The sequence below is a fragment of the Octopus bimaculoides genome, chromosome 10 (genome assembly GCF_046866305.1).
Source record: "Octopus bimaculoides isolate indiv1 chromosome 10, ASM4686630v1, whole genome shotgun sequence".
NCBI classification, from domain to species: domain Eukaryota; kingdom Metazoa; phylum Mollusca; class Cephalopoda; order Octopoda; family Octopodidae; genus Octopus; species Octopus bimaculoides.
In genome coordinates, this window is record NC_142937.1 from 56772201 (window position 1) to 56790461 (window position 18261).

At 35.9% G+C, this 18261-nt stretch overlaps 1 protein-coding gene across 1 annotated transcript in view; it reads left to right on the top strand.

The window, feature by feature from the left end:
* The window catches only part of LOC106883067 (nuclear pore complex protein Nup133), a 49512-nt gene extending 40868 nt beyond the window's left edge, over positions 1-8644 (top strand). The window contains exons 26-29 of the mRNA XM_089358246.1: positions 788-868; positions 3088-3155; positions 5878-5960; positions 8482-8644. Coding sequence (XP_089214372.1) covers positions 788-868; positions 3088-3155; positions 5878-5960; positions 8482-8615 — 366 coding nt within the window. The 3' untranslated portion in view covers positions 8616-8644. The remainder of the gene's footprint in view (positions 1-787; positions 869-3087; positions 3156-5877; positions 5961-8481) is intronic.
* The last annotated feature ends 9617 nt before the right edge of the window (positions 8645-18261 follow it).

Genomic DNA, 18261 nt, shown 5'->3' on the forward strand with positions numbered 1-18261 from the left:
TACAAACAATTGCAGAAATAGAAGGTTAGCTCTTCAGATCAACAGAATATGATGGTTACATCAATGAGACAGCTGTCATCCTATGGATATCAACTAGTGAAATAAATAGATTAATCTCACACCTCCTGATTTTCTTCAAATTTTATAAATATGTATGTATGTATATATATATATATATATATATATATATATAGTGAGAATTTACGAAAAAAAACACAAAAGACTAAGACGGGTGTGTAAACAACAAACAAATGTATTAGTTTAATGCTCGGGAAGTGAGAAAGTCTCTCTCTCTCTCACACTCTCTCTCTCGCTTTCTCTCTCTCTCTCTCTCTCTCTCTCTCTCTCTCTCTCTCTCTCTCTCTCTATATATATATATATATATATATATATATATATATATATATATATATATATATATATATATATATATACACACACACACACATACACATATGGTTGTCTTCTTTCAGTTTCTATCTAACAAATCCAATCACAAGGCTTTGGTCGGTCCTGGACTATAGCGGAAGGTACTTGCCCAAGGTACCACACAGCCACCTAAAATTATAAAAGGTATTGAAATAGTCAAAATCTTGTCCTGATTTATGGGGAATGTATGAAAACTGTCTGATGACAGTAAATCTGAAACAGACTGTTGAAATTGAAAACTATTGTCGAGTAGTGTGAAATGAGATTCTCTGAAAGCCTGAAGGTTTTCACTTATAGCATTTTTACATTGAAATATTTAAACAAATGTAGTGAAATCAATTTCTCTTTATTTTGACAGCTCTATATTCATGAAGATAATCTGCAAGCTACTGAGTACCACTTTAAAATGGCTCTGGATCTCATTTCATTTGTAAAACAAGTATGTATTCTATTTGGTGTTTTTTTTTTATGTCGTTTAGTTTTCTTCATAAAATGCTGTTTAACATTTAAACTGGTCTTGCTTGGCCCAAATATTCAACCTGCTCCCCAATTTTCTTTAAAAAAAGACCTACTAGCACCTAATTTTGTGATAGTTGCATGTGTTGGATGGCAGGAGGAGATGGCAAGGTGCACAATTATGAAAATAATATTTCTAAAAGTGAATGTGTACTTAGTTGTCACAGTCTAAAGCAGTGGTTATCAACCTTTTTAACCCTTTAGCATTCAGATTTTTTTGTCATGTGTATTGCTTATTTATTCACATTGTTTTGAATTAATCCTACATTATCTCACAGCTTTGAGATTTCAATGATGGGATTGTTTATTTTTAGAATGACATGGTCTGCTGTGAGAAGCTGGATCTAGCTAGCTTGAGATAAAAAAAAACAAAAAAACAAGTAGTATAATAATATTTGGGCTGGATATGGCCCAAATGCTTGAATGCTAAAGGGTATCTATATCTGGGCCAGATCCTAAACCTGGATGTTTTTAGGGGGCTGCACCCAAAAATGTAAAACACAAGTCAATTAAAGAAAGATGTATAATATTCGAGAGAAGACCACCAGGTAGCTGTGGTTGAGAACTATGGGTTTAAAGTCTTGGAGGATTTATCTGAAAGAGAAGACAATAGACTGAGCACGCCAGGAGTATTATGTTTGACACTGGGTGGAAAATGTTATCATTTCTGCCATCATCATCACAACTGTTTCGAAATTGTATTTTTATTTTGATTTTTCTGTTTTTCTTTTTATTTTACCATGTATGTATGACTTGGACTGTAGTATTACACCTCACCAGATGTCTCTCACACTCTCTCTCTCTTGCGTTTATCAGTTTCATGTAGCATTAACACATGGATTGTGTTAAAAGCACATCACTCTACATCATCTTGATAAGTCAGTGAAGGAGACTCTTTGTCTGTCATGGGCAACCTACGGCCCATGGGACTTTCTGAATGGCCTGCCTAATGAAAAAAATGACCTTGACTATCTTTAGAAGTGCAGTTCACCTGATGATGAACCAAGTCGAGAAATGTTGCTCATGCCTGCTCTGTTGTTGTTGTGTGAGCTGTTAGAAATATCAGACAAGACCCATTACCATCTAAATGTGAAGGACTCCCTGATATACATCATTATCAGCTGTCCTTTTCCATGCTGGCATAGGTTTTATCAGTTTGACAGGAGTTTGTAAGGGTGGGGGCTGCACCAGGCTCCATTGTTATCTGTTTTGGCATGGTTTCTACAGTTGGATGCCCTTCCTAACATCAACCACTTTACAGAGTGTTCTGGGTGCTTTTTACATGGTACCAACACCATTGCTTTGGTCATGACTAGAATTGCTTGGGTCATAGATTTGCTCAATTAGTGCTGACCTGGGGTGAGTGTAATGTGACTTAGTGACTATCAGATACCAGTTTATGAAGTTTTTTACTCTGTATACACACCATAGATCATTACCACCATCATCATCATAGTCATCATTTCATTTTAATGTTAACTCTTCCATGCACACATACTTTGGGCAGAGTTTATTGAGGCAGGTTTTCTGCAGACCGATGCTCTTCCTGTTGCTAACTCCACCTGTTTCCAAGCAAGGTAATATTTCCCTGAGGCCAGACATATTCTTGCAGAATGTGAATGACACTGCTTGTGTGACAGTGACAGTCATTTTACAACTATCAGGCAATGTCAAGACAAGGAGAGACAAACATATCTTCCCTGACACATGCACATATATACATGTACAATGAGTTTCCTTCAGTTTCTCTGTACCAAATCCACTCACAAGGCTTTGGTCAGCCAGAGATTATAGTAGAAGACACTTGTCTAAGGTGCCATGCAGTGGAACTGAACCTGATACTATGTGGTTGGAAAGCAAACTTCTTACCACAAAGCCATGCCTACACCTACCAACTGACCAAAATTCTACAGTCACTTCTCTGATTGGTTTTCACCTACTAATGCAGCTAATATATCCAACAGTTTTCTGAATACATCTTCATTCAGTCTTTTTTTTTTCTTCTTGCATTCATATTATACGTTCAGATTGTTCTCAGCTACTTCATTTCTTAATATGTTGTTTATAGTTCTTTCTTCACAAATAAATTGAATCAAAACCGACTCTCCAATATCTTTATTTTTCTTATTTCAACAATTCTAGAAAGAAGCTGATATTGACTGCCAAGCACTCTTTTACCATATATGGGCTCAATCAATTTTGAGAAACAAGTGAGTTGAATATATATATGTATATATATAATTTTTTATCAAGTTGTGTCTGTTGTTTTGTCTCCTTTTCATTGCGAGCCACCTTTATTATCGAGTAGGGCAGTGCTGTCAGATGCTGCTACTAAGTGCGACTTAATGCCCTAGTCAACAAATTTTTTTAATAAATTTGTCCCTATTCTCAGTGAGTCGCTACATTAGTAAATGTTTTGCTGTTGTTTAACACTTTGCATTTAAACCAGCCATATACGATCCAAATAGTCTTGTTTTATGTGTGAACTGGCCAGATCTGGCCTCTCACACCTACCCTACAATGTCTGACAGTAATCAATTAAATGAATAAAATTGGAAGAAATTCATCTGAAAATATTGATTCCAAATTTTGGCTCAAAACCAGCAATTTTGAAGAAGTGGTTAAGTCAATTACCTTGACCCCAGTGTTCAACTGGTGCTTATTTTATTGACCCCAAAAGGATGAAAAGCAAGGTCTTGACCGTGGCAGAATTTAAACTCAGCACATAAAGACGGATGAAATACTGCTAAGCATTTCACCCATTGTGTTAATGATTCTTATTTCTTTATTGCCCACAAGAGGCTAAACATAGAGGGGACAAACAAGGACAGACAAAGGGATTAAGTCGATTACATCGACCCCAGTGCGTAACCGGTACTTAATTTATCGACCCTGATAGGATGAAAGGCAAAGTCGACCTCGGCGGAATTTGAACTCAGAATGTAACAGCAGATGAAATACCACTAAGCATTTCGCCTGGCACGCTAATGATTCTGCTAGCTTGCCGCCTTTATGTAAAGATGGACGAAATGCCACTTAGCATTTTGCCTAGCATGTTAATGATTCTGCCAGCTTAACATTTGTAAGACATTATTGTTGTTGCTGTTATATTGTTAGTGTTTGTGGTGTTGAAAAATTTCCAAGATATCATCTAGTCCCCTACCACCAAACTTTCGGTGTTGTTCCTATAGTAGAAAGAATTATTATTAAGGCAGCAAGCTGGTAGAATTATTTGCATGTCAGACAAAATGGTTAACTATATTTCTCCTGTTTTGAGTTCAATTTATTACTAAGTCTATTTTATCTTTCATCTTTTTAGGGTCACCAAAATTAGTACCATTTCAGTACTGGGGTTGATTCTTCCTTCCTGCTTTCTTTCTGTCTGTCCGTCTCTCTCTATCTATATATATATGTGTGTGTGTATGTGTATATATATATATATATATATGTATATGTATGAGGTGGTACAAAAAGTTCCCAGACTAGTTCTGTAGCACACCGACAGATGGCAGCACACAGTTGTGTGCGCAGTGTGAGCTAGCAGTTACCTTCATGAGGCAGTGTGTTGAATGTCATCGCTTTGTTTACTTTGCAAGTTGTGAAATTTGTGTTTTTGTGATCACGTGTGCGTTGTAGCCTCCGATGTTTTTCATGGACAGGAAGTTGGAATGAAGAGCCAATGTGAAATTTTGTGTTAAACTTGGGAAGTCTGCTACAGAGACAATGACCATGCTTTGGTAAGCTGATGGTAACGAGGCAATGAGTCGTATGCAATGTTTCGAGTGGCACAGGTGCTTCAAAAGTGGAAGAACATTCATGGAAGATGATGAGCGATTCGGAAGACCTACCATGAGCATCACTCTCGGAGATGTGGTGAAAATTCATCAGCTTGTGAATGTGGATTGTCAGAGGGCAATCAATGACGTTTTGAAGCATTTGTGGGAGGACATTCGGAGAAAATGACTGGGTCTGTGGAATGTGAAGAATGGAATTCTCCACGACAACAATGCACCCTGTCACCAAGCTCTCCTCACTTGTGAGTTTCTTGCTAAAAACAACATGGTGTCACTTCCACACCTGGCCTATTTGCCAGATTTAGCACCTGAAGACTTTCATCTCTTCTTCATGATGACAATGCAGCTCAAAGGTCACCATTTTAACACTTGTCGAGATCAAGAGTGAATTGCAGAAGGTCCTCAACTCACTTATGGAAATTGACTTCCAGGCCAGATTCCAAAAGTGGCAGGAACACTGGGATTGGTGTATTGCTGTGCAAGGTGACTATTTTGAAGGAGATGGTGTTAAAACTTTGGTAAATAAGTTACTTTTTATGAAACATAACTAGTCCGGGAACTTTTTGATGCCCTTCCTAACACCAACCACTCCATAAAGTGGACTCGTATATATATATATATATATATATATATATATATATATATATATATATATATATATCTATCTTAGATACCCTGTATTATAATTTTATATATATATATATATATATATATATATATGAGAGGGAGAAAGAGAGAGACATGTGTTTGTGTGTGTGAGTTGATGTATCTTTGTCTTGACATTATGTGATTGTTGTAAACGAGTTTCACCATCATACACACTGTGTCCATTTCCAATCTTTCTTGAAAACAAGTCCAGCTATGGAGAACCATTACCTTACTTAGAAACAGGTGAAAGGTGGTGACAGAAAGGGCATCTGGGCATAAACAATTTGTCTCAACAAATTCCATATGAATATGTATATGTATATACATATATTATGTATTACTTCTGTACCCACCCATCCCTTCCCTCCATCATGTCATAGTTTTTGTCTTCCCAGCTCAGCCTTTTATCAGTGTATCTTGTCTATCTATCTGTATATCTCTTTTTCACATTTACATGCATTCAAAGACCTTTTCCTGTGTATTTTTACAGTTGGGCAAGACGATCCGATGATCCTCTAGAAGATTGTACATCAAAGCTATTCTACAAAATAATCTCCTTGATCCTTAAACAAAGTGAGTAATATATATTATTATTATTATTATTATTATTATTATTATTATTGAGTGAAAGAACACTGTATGCCATCAAAGTGACACTGGAGTAAAATATACGAAGCCCAGTATACCCATCATGACTATCCGTCTGATAAGAGTAAGCCAGGCATATGCATTACAACTATATGTGCACGACATGGTGATCTCATATCAAAGTAAACAGCGCATGACCTTGCAGGTAGGGCCCAGTTAGAATTTTCTTCAGGTCAAGTAGCCCATCCCACTCAAAAGGTCTCTGAATAAGGGTTGTTTAAGGATGATGAACAAATCCCCATGTTTCCAAAGGTAAATTATTCAAACCCCAAAGAATTCCTTTCAAAACATGGCTATGATGCTCCTCCACTACTGCTTGTGATCAGAGATGCACATATCGTCAGCCACAAGGGTTACGGTCAAATATCTGACAAACAAATCTGTGGTGTTGAGTAGAATATTTGCAATAGTCCATCTTTTATACCAAGACAAAATATGTACGGTAACACTTCCAATCAATTAAAATCAGAAGTCATGAGAGCCAGTGCCTGGTACTGTATTAGGGCATTTATTATTATTATTGCCTTTGCACAGCTTCTAACGCTGGAGATGTACTACAGTGTCAGCTGTTCACTACCAGTGAACTAAGGTAACACCTCTTCTTTTTCGAGCACCTACCAGAGTATTTGAGCGGCTCCAAGCAGTGCTATTTTCTGCAAGTGCTCCACCCTTATTGCAACCCTTATTTGTTCCACATACTTCTTGAGATTTTTACTCACTGTTCCCAGTGCTCTGACAATTATTGGTACTACTGCTACCTTTTTCATCGACCACAACTGATTAACTTCCCAAGCTAACCTGTCATATCTCTCAACTTTTCTTTCTTCCTTATCACATATGTTGTCGTCAACTGTGCATGCTATGTCTATGATCCAGCATAGTTTGTTTTCTTTCTCAATTAAGACTATGTCCGGCTTCCTATTCTCTATCATGGTCGCACTGAATCATAAAATCCCATAGGATCTACACATTACTATTTTCGACGATGCCTTCAGGTTTGTGGTCGTACCAATTTTTTGCTCTGTCAAGTCCATACTTGTTGCAAAGTGTCCAATAGGCAAGCCTGGCTATATTGTCGTGGTGTCTCTTATATTCCTTCTGGGCTAGTGGTGTACATTGGCTGGTAATATGTCATACGGTTTCACTTAATTTTGACTTAAAGATCAGTCTCAGTCTGCATAAGTACTCCACCTTAAATTTTTCTGTCATTTCTTTCTCCATCAATTTATCCATTTCCAAAATCCCCAAACACTTATGGTCCGTCTCTTCTATCTGCTTCATAACTTCATAATCGTTAGCCCGTCCATACATTTGATTTTACCTCTCTTCAAGACTAACGCACCACACTTTCTCAGTCCAAACTCCATTCTGATATCAGCACTGAAAGTATACACCGTATCAATGAGGGAACTAACTTGAGCTTCATCTTTACCATAAAATTTGAGGTCGTCCATGAATAACAAATGGTTGATTTTTTGTTGGCAGCTTTTGAATACATACCCAGCTTTTGCTTTCCTCAGAATCAGTGTTAGTGGTATCAAGCACAGTACAAAGATCAGTGGGGACAGGCAGTCCCCTTGGAAGATGCCCCTCCAAATTTCCACTGTCCCTAAACTTCTTCCATATGCTGTCAGGTCCGTCCTCCAATTCGCCATACTTTTCCCAAGCAATCGCTCAACATTCTATGCAATACCATATAGGTGCATACACTCCATAATCCAAGAATGTGGAATCATATTGTATGCCTTATGATAGTCAATCCATGACATGGCTAAGTTACTTTTCCTCCTCTTCCAGTCTCTAAGTGCAGTTTTGGCTATCAGGAGTTGATCCTTGATTATTATTATTATTATTATTATTATTATTTAAAACAGTTCCTGTGAGTAGCCTACAAAACTTTAAGTTGCATGGGGCTAAATCAACACTTTTTTTGAATAATAATATATATGTAACTCCTATTAATGCCATTATTTTAACATCCACTTTTCCATGGTCACCTGCAATTTTTTTGAGGCAGATTTTCTACAGCCAGATGCCCTTCCTGTTGCCAACCCTCACCTGTTTCTAAGCAAGGCAATATTTCTCTATGGCCAGACATGATGTTGCTGAATATTGGAGATGAATGACACTGCTTATATGACAGTGACAATCATTTTACAACTATCATGCGATGTAAAGACAAGGAAACACAAATGTACATACTCTCACACCTAAACACACACACACACATGTACGATGGCTTGATTTCAGTTTCTGTCTACCAAATACACTCAAGGCATGAATGGGTTGGATGTAATGCTGATGAAACAGCAATAACTCTTGAAATATGTGTATACACCTATTACACACACACACACTGATGCACTAAACACATTAACCTTCTATTTCCTTCTCTCAAATATTATTGCTTTCTTCAAAACTGCTTATTTTCAATTTATTCTTTCAGATGGTGATATTAAAGAACTACTGCCAGACAAAACTCCCCTGATTGCTTCAGAGGAATTGCTTCATCTCCAACAAGATGATAATTTCTTATTTTTGTTAGAAACAATATATGAGCAAGTCTATCACATTGTATGAAATAGTTGTCGAGGAGTTAAAGATTATTATTCGCTGTAAAGAAATTTTATTTATATGTACATATTTATGTTTATTTGAATGTATGTATATATTTTTATGTACACACACACACACACACACACACATATATATATATATATATATATATATATATATATATATATACATATATATAAACAATTGCAGCATGGAAGGTGTTTATAAGCCATTTAAGAAACACACAAAAACCGATTTCTAACAGTTTTTGTGCGTTTCTTAAATGGCTTATAGACACCTTCCATGCTGCAATTGTTTTCGTTCCAGCATACGATCTCAGATCAGCTTGCTTGCTAGGCAAGTACATCTCCGTAATACAATACAAATGTGGAGTATTTTTTTTATAACTGAAGAGCTCCACTGAGTACACTGAGTTGCTTGTATCTGATTACTAGCTGATAAACCAAGCCTGGTTTTCTCTTGAATGTATATATGTGTGTATAAAACAAATGATAGACAGGAAAGGGAATATATGAGAAACTTGCAACAATTGATTCAACCCATCTTATATCGATCCTTGATACTGTACAACTGGTCGTAGTGCATCCTTGGTGCAAACACATCTTGTCAGGTGATGTTATAGGAGATATCTCATTAAATAAACTCTGTTTTGCACATACACGCATATATATATATATATATATATATATATATATATATATATATATATATATTCCTTTCTCTTTCTCTCTCTCTAGCTGAGTAATCATGTACCTCCTCTATAGCAAGATACCTTTTTCTGTCTCTCTGTCTTACTCTAACCTTTCATCATCTGACATAAGATCCTCTCTTCCAATTTCCCCTCTCCTCTCAAAATTCCTTGCTTTGCAAGTTACTTGGTGTACCCTGCTGGTGCTACATGAAAAGCTTCCAGTCCACACTGTAAAGTGGTTTGTGTTTGGAAGGGCATCCAGCTGCAAAACCCATGCCAAAACTGATCTTGCTTCTGCTGGTACCACATAAAAAGCACTCAGTCCTCTCTGCGGAGTGGTTGGTGCTAGGAAGGTCATAAAGCCGTAAAACCCCTGCCAAAACAGACACAGTAGCCTTCTGCTTGACTGACTCCTGTCAAGTCATCCAACCCATACTTGCATGCAAGGTGGATGTTAAACGATAATGATATACATTTTTGTGTATACGCATATGTAAGTGTATGTTGTGATATTTGTATGTGAGTACCATAGTCACTAATAGATTTGTGGCCAACTAAAACTCCTGTCCTAGTCAGCTGGAACCACCGGTGCCTTGGGTCACAGTGGGATACAAGAATGGGTAGGACATTTATCAAAGAGTTTAATGACATCTACTTAACTGTGCATATGAGAGAGTGTGTGTGTGTGTACATGATTGCAAGTGTGGGTATGGAAGTAACTATATATGGGTACTGATGCACATAATGTTTTACTTTGTGTGTTTTATTTTTCTTAATAAACTCCCTGTCTTTGTCTGTAAGGTCACAATGGAATCTGTTTTTTGCCATTCCTGCCCAACAGCTTAAACATAGTCACTAATGATATGCTAGATTAAAACTGAGCAAAACAGAGTTTATTTAATGAGATGCATCTGCACTGAGGGATGCACCACAACCAGTTGCACAGTTTCCCACCTGCAAGAGATCGATGCAAGATGAGTTGAAATGATCGTTGTTAGCAATAAAGTTCCTCGTATATTCCATTTACCATCTCTATCATTTGTTATATACTCACTGAGGAATTCCTGAGGTAGATCCAGCGACAATTGTGTAAATACCGTGGATGACGTCAGGTAGCCATAAGCAGTGAATGTGCTTCATCGGCTTTCTATTAGAAACATACCCCACACTTAAATATTTACTTATATACATACATACATATAAAGAAATTAGAATGACAAAAGAATGAGAAATTATGTCATGAATTTCATTAGCTTACAGCTGTTTCTGCTACAAGATGTAATCCACTAATAGTTGAATGCATGTGTATGACTCTTTGAAGCTCTGATGAAGCTATATAGGTTGACACACAAGCATTCAACTATAAGTGGATTACATCTTATAGGAGAAACAGTTATAAGCTAAATTCATGACTAATTTCTTATTACTGCTCTGTATGCTATTGATGTTTGTTCTGAAGTGTATGTATATTGGGTTTTAACACCAGGTCATTAGTACCACTATGCCTAAGCAAAATTACATATATATATATATATATACAGGGTGTGATGGGTAAATTGTCGTCATTTTATATTTTTAATTTTGCGCATGTGAATGGTTTTTTTTAATTTTGTCAACTACACAGTATAGTAGGGTCACTTAGGCACTGTCTGTGAAAAAACAGCACTATGGTGCAATTCACTCTGCTAGAAATTTGGAAACGACATGCTATACTGCTTGGCATTTGCACAGGAAGTTCCAATATGAACATTTCAGAGTATTTGGGTGTCAGTCTGAGGACATGTACTGAGAGCAATAAAAATCAGACATCCAGTCAACATCATGGTGTATGGAGTGATTAGTGGTGATGGCGACGTTATACTTCCATTCGTCTTTCCACATGGCCTCAGACTCAACATGAAGGTCTACATCAAGTGCCTGGAGGGGGTTGTGCTACCCTTGGTTAAGAGGTTGACTGTTGGAAGACCCTATGTCTGGCAACAGGACTCTGCACCATGCCACACAAGCAGGAGAAGCCAATCATTACTGTCAAACAATTTCTGCGACCACATCACCCCTAACACGTGGCCACCTAACTTTCCAGACTGTAACCCCTTTGATTATGTGTGGGGCACAGTTGAATGAGAGACCAATAAAACTCCTTGTAACACCAAAGATGAACTGAAGGCAAGGATTATGGCAGTATTCATCAACTTAAACAAGGAGACTGTCCAGAAGAGTTGCAGGAGATTCCAAAGTTGTCTGGAGGCCATGGTTGAAGCCAATGGTGATTTTATTGAATGAATTTACTCTTCAGTATTTCAAGATATTTTTATGTAATTTTGGTAAATATATCTGTTAAAATGACATGTCAGTGTTATTTCATTTTTGCGTAATTTAGACGACAGTTTATTCACCACACCCTGTGTATATATATATATATATATATATATATATATATATATATATATATATATTAGAATGACACAAAAGAATAAGAAATTCTGTCATAAACTTCATCAGCTTACAGCTGTTTCTGCTGTAAGATGCAATCCAGTCAAAGTTAAATGCTTGTGTATCACCCTTTGAAGCTATAGTTTGACACATAAGCATTGAAGCTGTAAGGTAATAAAGTTCATGACATATTTCTTATTCTTTCATGTTATTCCAAATTCTTATGTACTCTGACTCTATACACTTCTAATACAAGTGTGGATTAAGCAGTTTTTATGATTTTGTACAAACAGAATAAAGGTAAAACAATGTACATGGTCCCCCATATTTTTTCCATTTCAGCTGATTTTCTCTTTTTTCATCTCCTTCAGTTGAAATGTGATATAAGATTTGCCGAATTGTCTGAACATAAATAACACAATGTGATTTCATCTCAAAAATACTGAATTCATTTAAATTCCACTTATTTCGTCATAAAAATATTTTAAAATGTATATTTCTTTGTCTTGTTTCCTTTTCTAAATTATGTGCTGTGTGAACGTGTATTGAGTGAAAAAAAATGGTTATCATTTTATCGTTTATGTATTTCAGACAGTGGCTGTACTGGAAGAGTTTTTAGTTGAATGAAACTACCCCAGTACTTAATTTTTTAAAGTCTGCTATTTATTCTGTTGGTTGCTTTCGCCAAGCCACTAAGTTACAGGGACATAAACACCAATGCTGGTTGTCAAGTAATGGTGGGGGACAAACAGAGATATATATCATCGCCATCATTTAATGTCTGTCTTCCATGCAAGCATGGGTTGGATGGTTCGACAGGAGCCAGCCAGGCAGGTGCCTGCACCAGACGTCTGTGTCTGTCTTGGCAGGGTTTTTATGACTGGATGCACTCCCTAACACCAAGCACTCCATAGAGTGGAGCGAGTGCTTTTTACATGGCACCAGCACAGGCGAGGTCAGTTTTGGCGTTGGTTTTACAGCTGGATGCCCTTCCAAATGCCAACCACTTCAGTGTGTACTAGATGCTTTCTATGTGGCACCAGCACTGGCAGAATCATCAAGTGGAGGGGAGGGGGCATTGGAAAAGGTGACCCTGTGTTGGATGATGAAAGGTTAGAATGTGACAGAGAGGCAGAAACAGGTGTCTTGCTATAGAGGAGATACTTGGTTACCTAACCAGATGGAAGAGCAAGGTATATATACATGTATGGCAGGCTTCTCTCAGTTTCTATCTACCAGATCCACTCACAAGGCTTTGTGGTCAGCCCGAAGCTATAGTAAAAGACACTTGCCTGAGGTGCCAAGCAGTGGGATTGAACCTAGAAGCATGTAGTTGAGCCACTACCATAAACATTTTTGCCATTAGAAAATTCACTTTGAAAAAAAAGGGTGGTGTGCAATTAGCTGTTTTCTTAAAATGGCAACTTCATGAACTATCCTACCAATTAGAGAAAGGTAATTTTTTCAAAATAAGTTATCTAGTTTATAGTCTGCTTATGTGCTTCCTTTATGGTGAAATTTTCCCACAACAAAAATGCTTGCAGTGAATTTAATGGTCATGAAAAAATATAGGGTAGATAAATATAAAAAATTAGAACATATGGTAAAAAGTAAAAAGATTGAAGTGAAAAAAAGATTAGTCAACACAATAACAATGGTTGAGTACAGTTGTGTAACCCATTAGCGTTCCAATTACTTTATCAAATGTAATACTTATTTGCATTGTTTTGAATTAATCATGCATTGTCTCATAGCCTTTAGATTTTAATAACCTGATTATCTATTTTTAGAATGATATTGTAGGTGGGAATAAATATTACCTTTTGGTATGAAGACTGCCTCTGTCACTAATATATATATAAATTATCTTATCTTTTATTTGTTTGTCATTAGACTGTGGCACCGCCTTGAAGAATTTTTGTTGAATCAACCCCAGGACTTTTTTTTAAAGCCTAGTACTTATTTTATCGATCTCTTTTGCCAAACCACTAAGTTACAGGAAAGTAAAAACACCAACACTGGTTGTCAAGCTGTGGTGGGGAAACAAAGAAAGATACATACATACACACACACACACACACACACGTATATATATATACACACACAATGGGCTTTCAGTTTCCATCTACGAAATCCACTCACAAGGCTTTGGTTGACTCAAGGTCATAGTAGAAGACACTTGCCCAAGGTGCTATACAGTGGGACTGAGCCTGGACCCAAATAGTTAGGAAGCAAACTTTTTACCTCATACCCATTTAAATACTATCTTAGCATCTCCAGTTGCTCCATTGATCTCGACTTGATGATTATCATATAACAACTTATTGCAGATTCTGTAATAACATTGCTATTACTTTATTAAAGTGGGTATTAAATGTGCTTAAGGGAACAAAGCAACAAACTAAAATAATTTCTGTATTTAGTTTCATCTACTCTGTTGAAAATTCTAAATCTGCTGCAGGTCAATATCATGTCTACTGGTGATGTACAGGGTGTCCACAAAGTCTGGCTATATGGAATAAATAAAATCATAACATAAACAAATATAAGAAATAATAATTTTTTAAAGTATGTGTTAATCCCCATGTGGGTACATGGAGTAAATAAGATCATAATATAAACAATTAAATATAAGAAATAATAATTTCTTAAAGTATGTGTTAATCCCCATGTACCCAGACTTTGTGGACACCCTGTTGAATATCTCATATCTACATAAATTGGGTTTTGTACCCAGATAAGAAACTGATATTACTTCAGGCCAATGGTAAAGCTGCTATGTAGTTACTCAGAAATAGCAGACAAATACCCATCTTTAAAAAAGGAAAAAGTCTCTGGATAATGTGGTCCTCAATACATTGTCTGAAAAGTAAAAGATATTCACAGCTCATTGATATCACAACCTGCTGCAGTGTTCAGACCAGCTACTAACTTTATAAGAAAATTCTTTTACTATTATTTTTAAATTTTAGAATATTCTGTAAATATATCACTAGTTATACAGTTGAAGTCAGATTAAAGTTGTGATTAACACCTTTTCTAATTAGTTGAATTGGTACGCCTTAGGGAATCTTTTGTTATATTGACTGATTAAAAAGCAGCTTATATATCCATATTCTAACAGATATGACCTATTTCCCCTTCACTTTATACATACCAATCCAAACTGAAGTGTTCTTTTCCGAAGTTATATATGTTTGTCCAAATGGATTCTGTTGATATGAACAATATTGAAAAGTTTTACTACTGAAATTGTAAATTTTTTACCATTCATAACAACTGATATTACTTTGATTAATAGCTTGGGAAATTAAAAAAAAAATCATAACATCCAATAAAGGTGTTTCCATTGAAGCAGGGTATGGTACAAAGTTTCTTGGAGTGTTTCTTAACCAGAAAATCCCCAATCAGTTCCATACACTCAGGAGCATGGGATACAGTTTTTAAAATAATTTTCTATAAATAAACATCACAGAATCTTTATGGTTTTATTTTTTGTTCTGCTCTTGGTTATCCATATGGGAAATTATTTAAAACTACTGACATTATTTTCAAAGTTATACTAATATCCACTAGCACTGTTGATAATGATGGTGATGATTTCAGCAGTCTGAAAAGGGTATGGAGTGTCATTATCATTATCGTCATTTTTATACTTAGTTTTCTGGTGTTGTTTTAGGTTTGATGAGACTTATTGAGGCAGTATTCTGTGGCTTAACGCTCATCTTGTTTACCAACTCTTGTTTTTCACCACAAATTATAACCCTTTTTCAACTCTTTATAAAAGAGAAACAATGGCCATAACCTTTGCAGGTTCTCTGATTCTGGTGAGATTGAAGTAGTTAATATTCAGTCTGAACTTCTGTAGAACTGTGTAAGTAAAACAGACGAGGCAGCAAAGAGAAGACAATATATCTGTGAGCTTGCAATTGAAGTTTGTCAGTGATTGAGTCTTTGCTAACTAGTTGAATGGCCTTTTGTTTTTAGTCTACAATGTTAGTCTCACCATCCTATGGTTGTAAGAACTCCAAGATTGGTCTTACTTGAGCTTTGTCTAAAGTTTGTGACTAACTAGAATGGAGTAATTCCTGGTATCTAAAGAGGAATCCAAGTTTTAGCAATTTAATATATGGCCCCAAGGAGACCTCACAGTGGTAAAGAAAACTGAGATGATATGGTCTGTAGCAAAACCCAGTAACCTTGCAAAGTCCATTTTTCAAGGAATTATGGAAGAGAAAAGAAGTGGGCAGAAAAAATGTTGGTCAGATAACTGCAAGAATTGGGCAAGCAAATCACTATCTGAAACCCAAGCTCAGGCACCCAGCCATGATTTTTTTTTTGAAGAGTAGTGTTATCTGCAATTTCTTTTTCAATCTAAGAGAAAGAGATCTGTAGAAAGTATCTGACGATTACTGAGATAATAAAAAGGAGGTGATTGCTGACAGCAGTTGCCATTACTTTTGAGATATTGGAAGTGAACTTGGAGATAAATACGAGAGTAAGTTTCAAAGATTGGAACAGAGAGAGAAAATAAAACATTTGGCAAAAATAGAGGCTAGTTTTTTAGAGTGTATAATTTGAGGGTAATAGAAGAGACATTGTTATGATCTGCTTTCTTGCAGAGCTGGAATGATCATTGGAGTTTTCAAGCTTGGAAACTAATATATTATGGTGTAACTAGGAGCATGGAAAAAGAGAGCTTTAGAGGACTATGATTAATAGGAAGAGACTGAGGACTGAACCATGACAGTCTCTTAACTCCACATTGGATTTATCACTGAAGTCATTGCCAAATCTAGCTTCACTTATAGCATCCTTGTACATAGCTTAAACTATCTGCACAAGCCTTTCATCTATACCTGGTGTGTGCAGGTGGTTCAAGCTATGGAAAACCTTCCTTGTGTTGTTGGTATGATAAAATGAACCCAGCCTATGCTGTAAAATTGTAGCTGGCAAGAAGAGTATTCAGAAACACCCCAAAACTTGACATGTATAACAACAAAAATTTTCTTTGTTGCTTTGCATGCCAGATGAGAGATCATGGCAAGTGAGAGACACTTGGCTGGAACAGAGCTTTTCAAACCATGCCTACACAGAAAACGTACGTAAAATGATGGTGGTGAGATGTTGATGATGATTCTTATAAAATGAATATCAGTTTTATAAAAGATTTCTTTTTTTTAATGATCTGAATAACTTTCAATTAATTATTATTTGTCAATTACTTGTAAAAATTCAATGAAAATTAAAATTTAAAAAAATTAAGAAATTTCAGATGAAAAATACTTATCTTTATGAATTGCCAGCAAATAAATCTAAAAGATAGTTTTTAAGTTTTACTTTTAAATATCCATTAAATGTATTTCTTGAAACACATCAAATTGTTCTAAAACATCAAAACATAAGAACATGGAATGGAAGAGATAAGAAAACATAGTTATGCATGATGTATTTTTCATGATAAATTTGGTTAAAATCCTAACATGATATTTTCTCCAATTTTGCTCAACACAATCTGTTCTTGAGAAAGACAAGATGGAATAGACAGGACAAGATCAGAGAGAAGAGGTGACACAAAAAACGGATAGTCATTAAAGAGGTCACAAAATGTGTGATGAAAGAACTCTGACAAATAAACTAATAATAATAATAATGATAAAACTAAAGAGAAGATCAAATAGCTAGTGCATGTGTTTACTGGCAAAATAAATCCCCAAATATAGGTACTTATTTATGTATTTATGATAGCAGAGTTAAAGCAGTCTGTATGGAAATATAATTTTCAGAAGTCTTCATTGAACCACAGAATTTTGACAGTAATGTAAGAATGAATTTAGCCCAGAAAGTGTCATATGAATTTACTCCATTAGCTGGCAATATTGTCTTCCTCTGGATTTGAAACTACACTTTTCCTCAGATTGCTGTCTCATCTGAAGGAATTTTCTAAATCTTTTGTAGTTATTTTTTAAAATATAAACTTGTTTAAAACTGGGTAAATCTAGTAGGGAGTATCGATACCTTAAAAGTGAATATTGAGTTGTCATTTCATTTATTCATATAGAAACACTGCAAGTCTTTGTTATTTGGTATCTGTTAAACTATTAACTGGGTATTTCTACTTTTTGTGATGTACATTAGATTAATGTGAATGTTCACTTCTTTCTGCTCATGTGTTTTGAAAGAAAATTAAAGTTAAAAAAAGAAATGTAATACTGAAAAATCAGGTTTATGGTTAAAAAAAACTCATATATTTAGAAAATTTGATGGTTTTTTTTTTAAATAGCTGCGTGTTGCGTATTCATACCTCTCTTTCCGGTTTCTACTCAAAACTGTTTACAGATTACAACTATCTCATGAACTTGCGTTCGTGAGGAGCGCGAAGCTTTCCGATGGTTGTGAAAATTTTTTTTTTTCAAACTAGGCTCTGCTATTCCTATATGGGTCGTTATTTTGGCTGAGACACCATCTCCAGGCTGGCAGCATCAGCTGAGAGTACGAAATAGACAAGGGCAAGTAATGCAGACC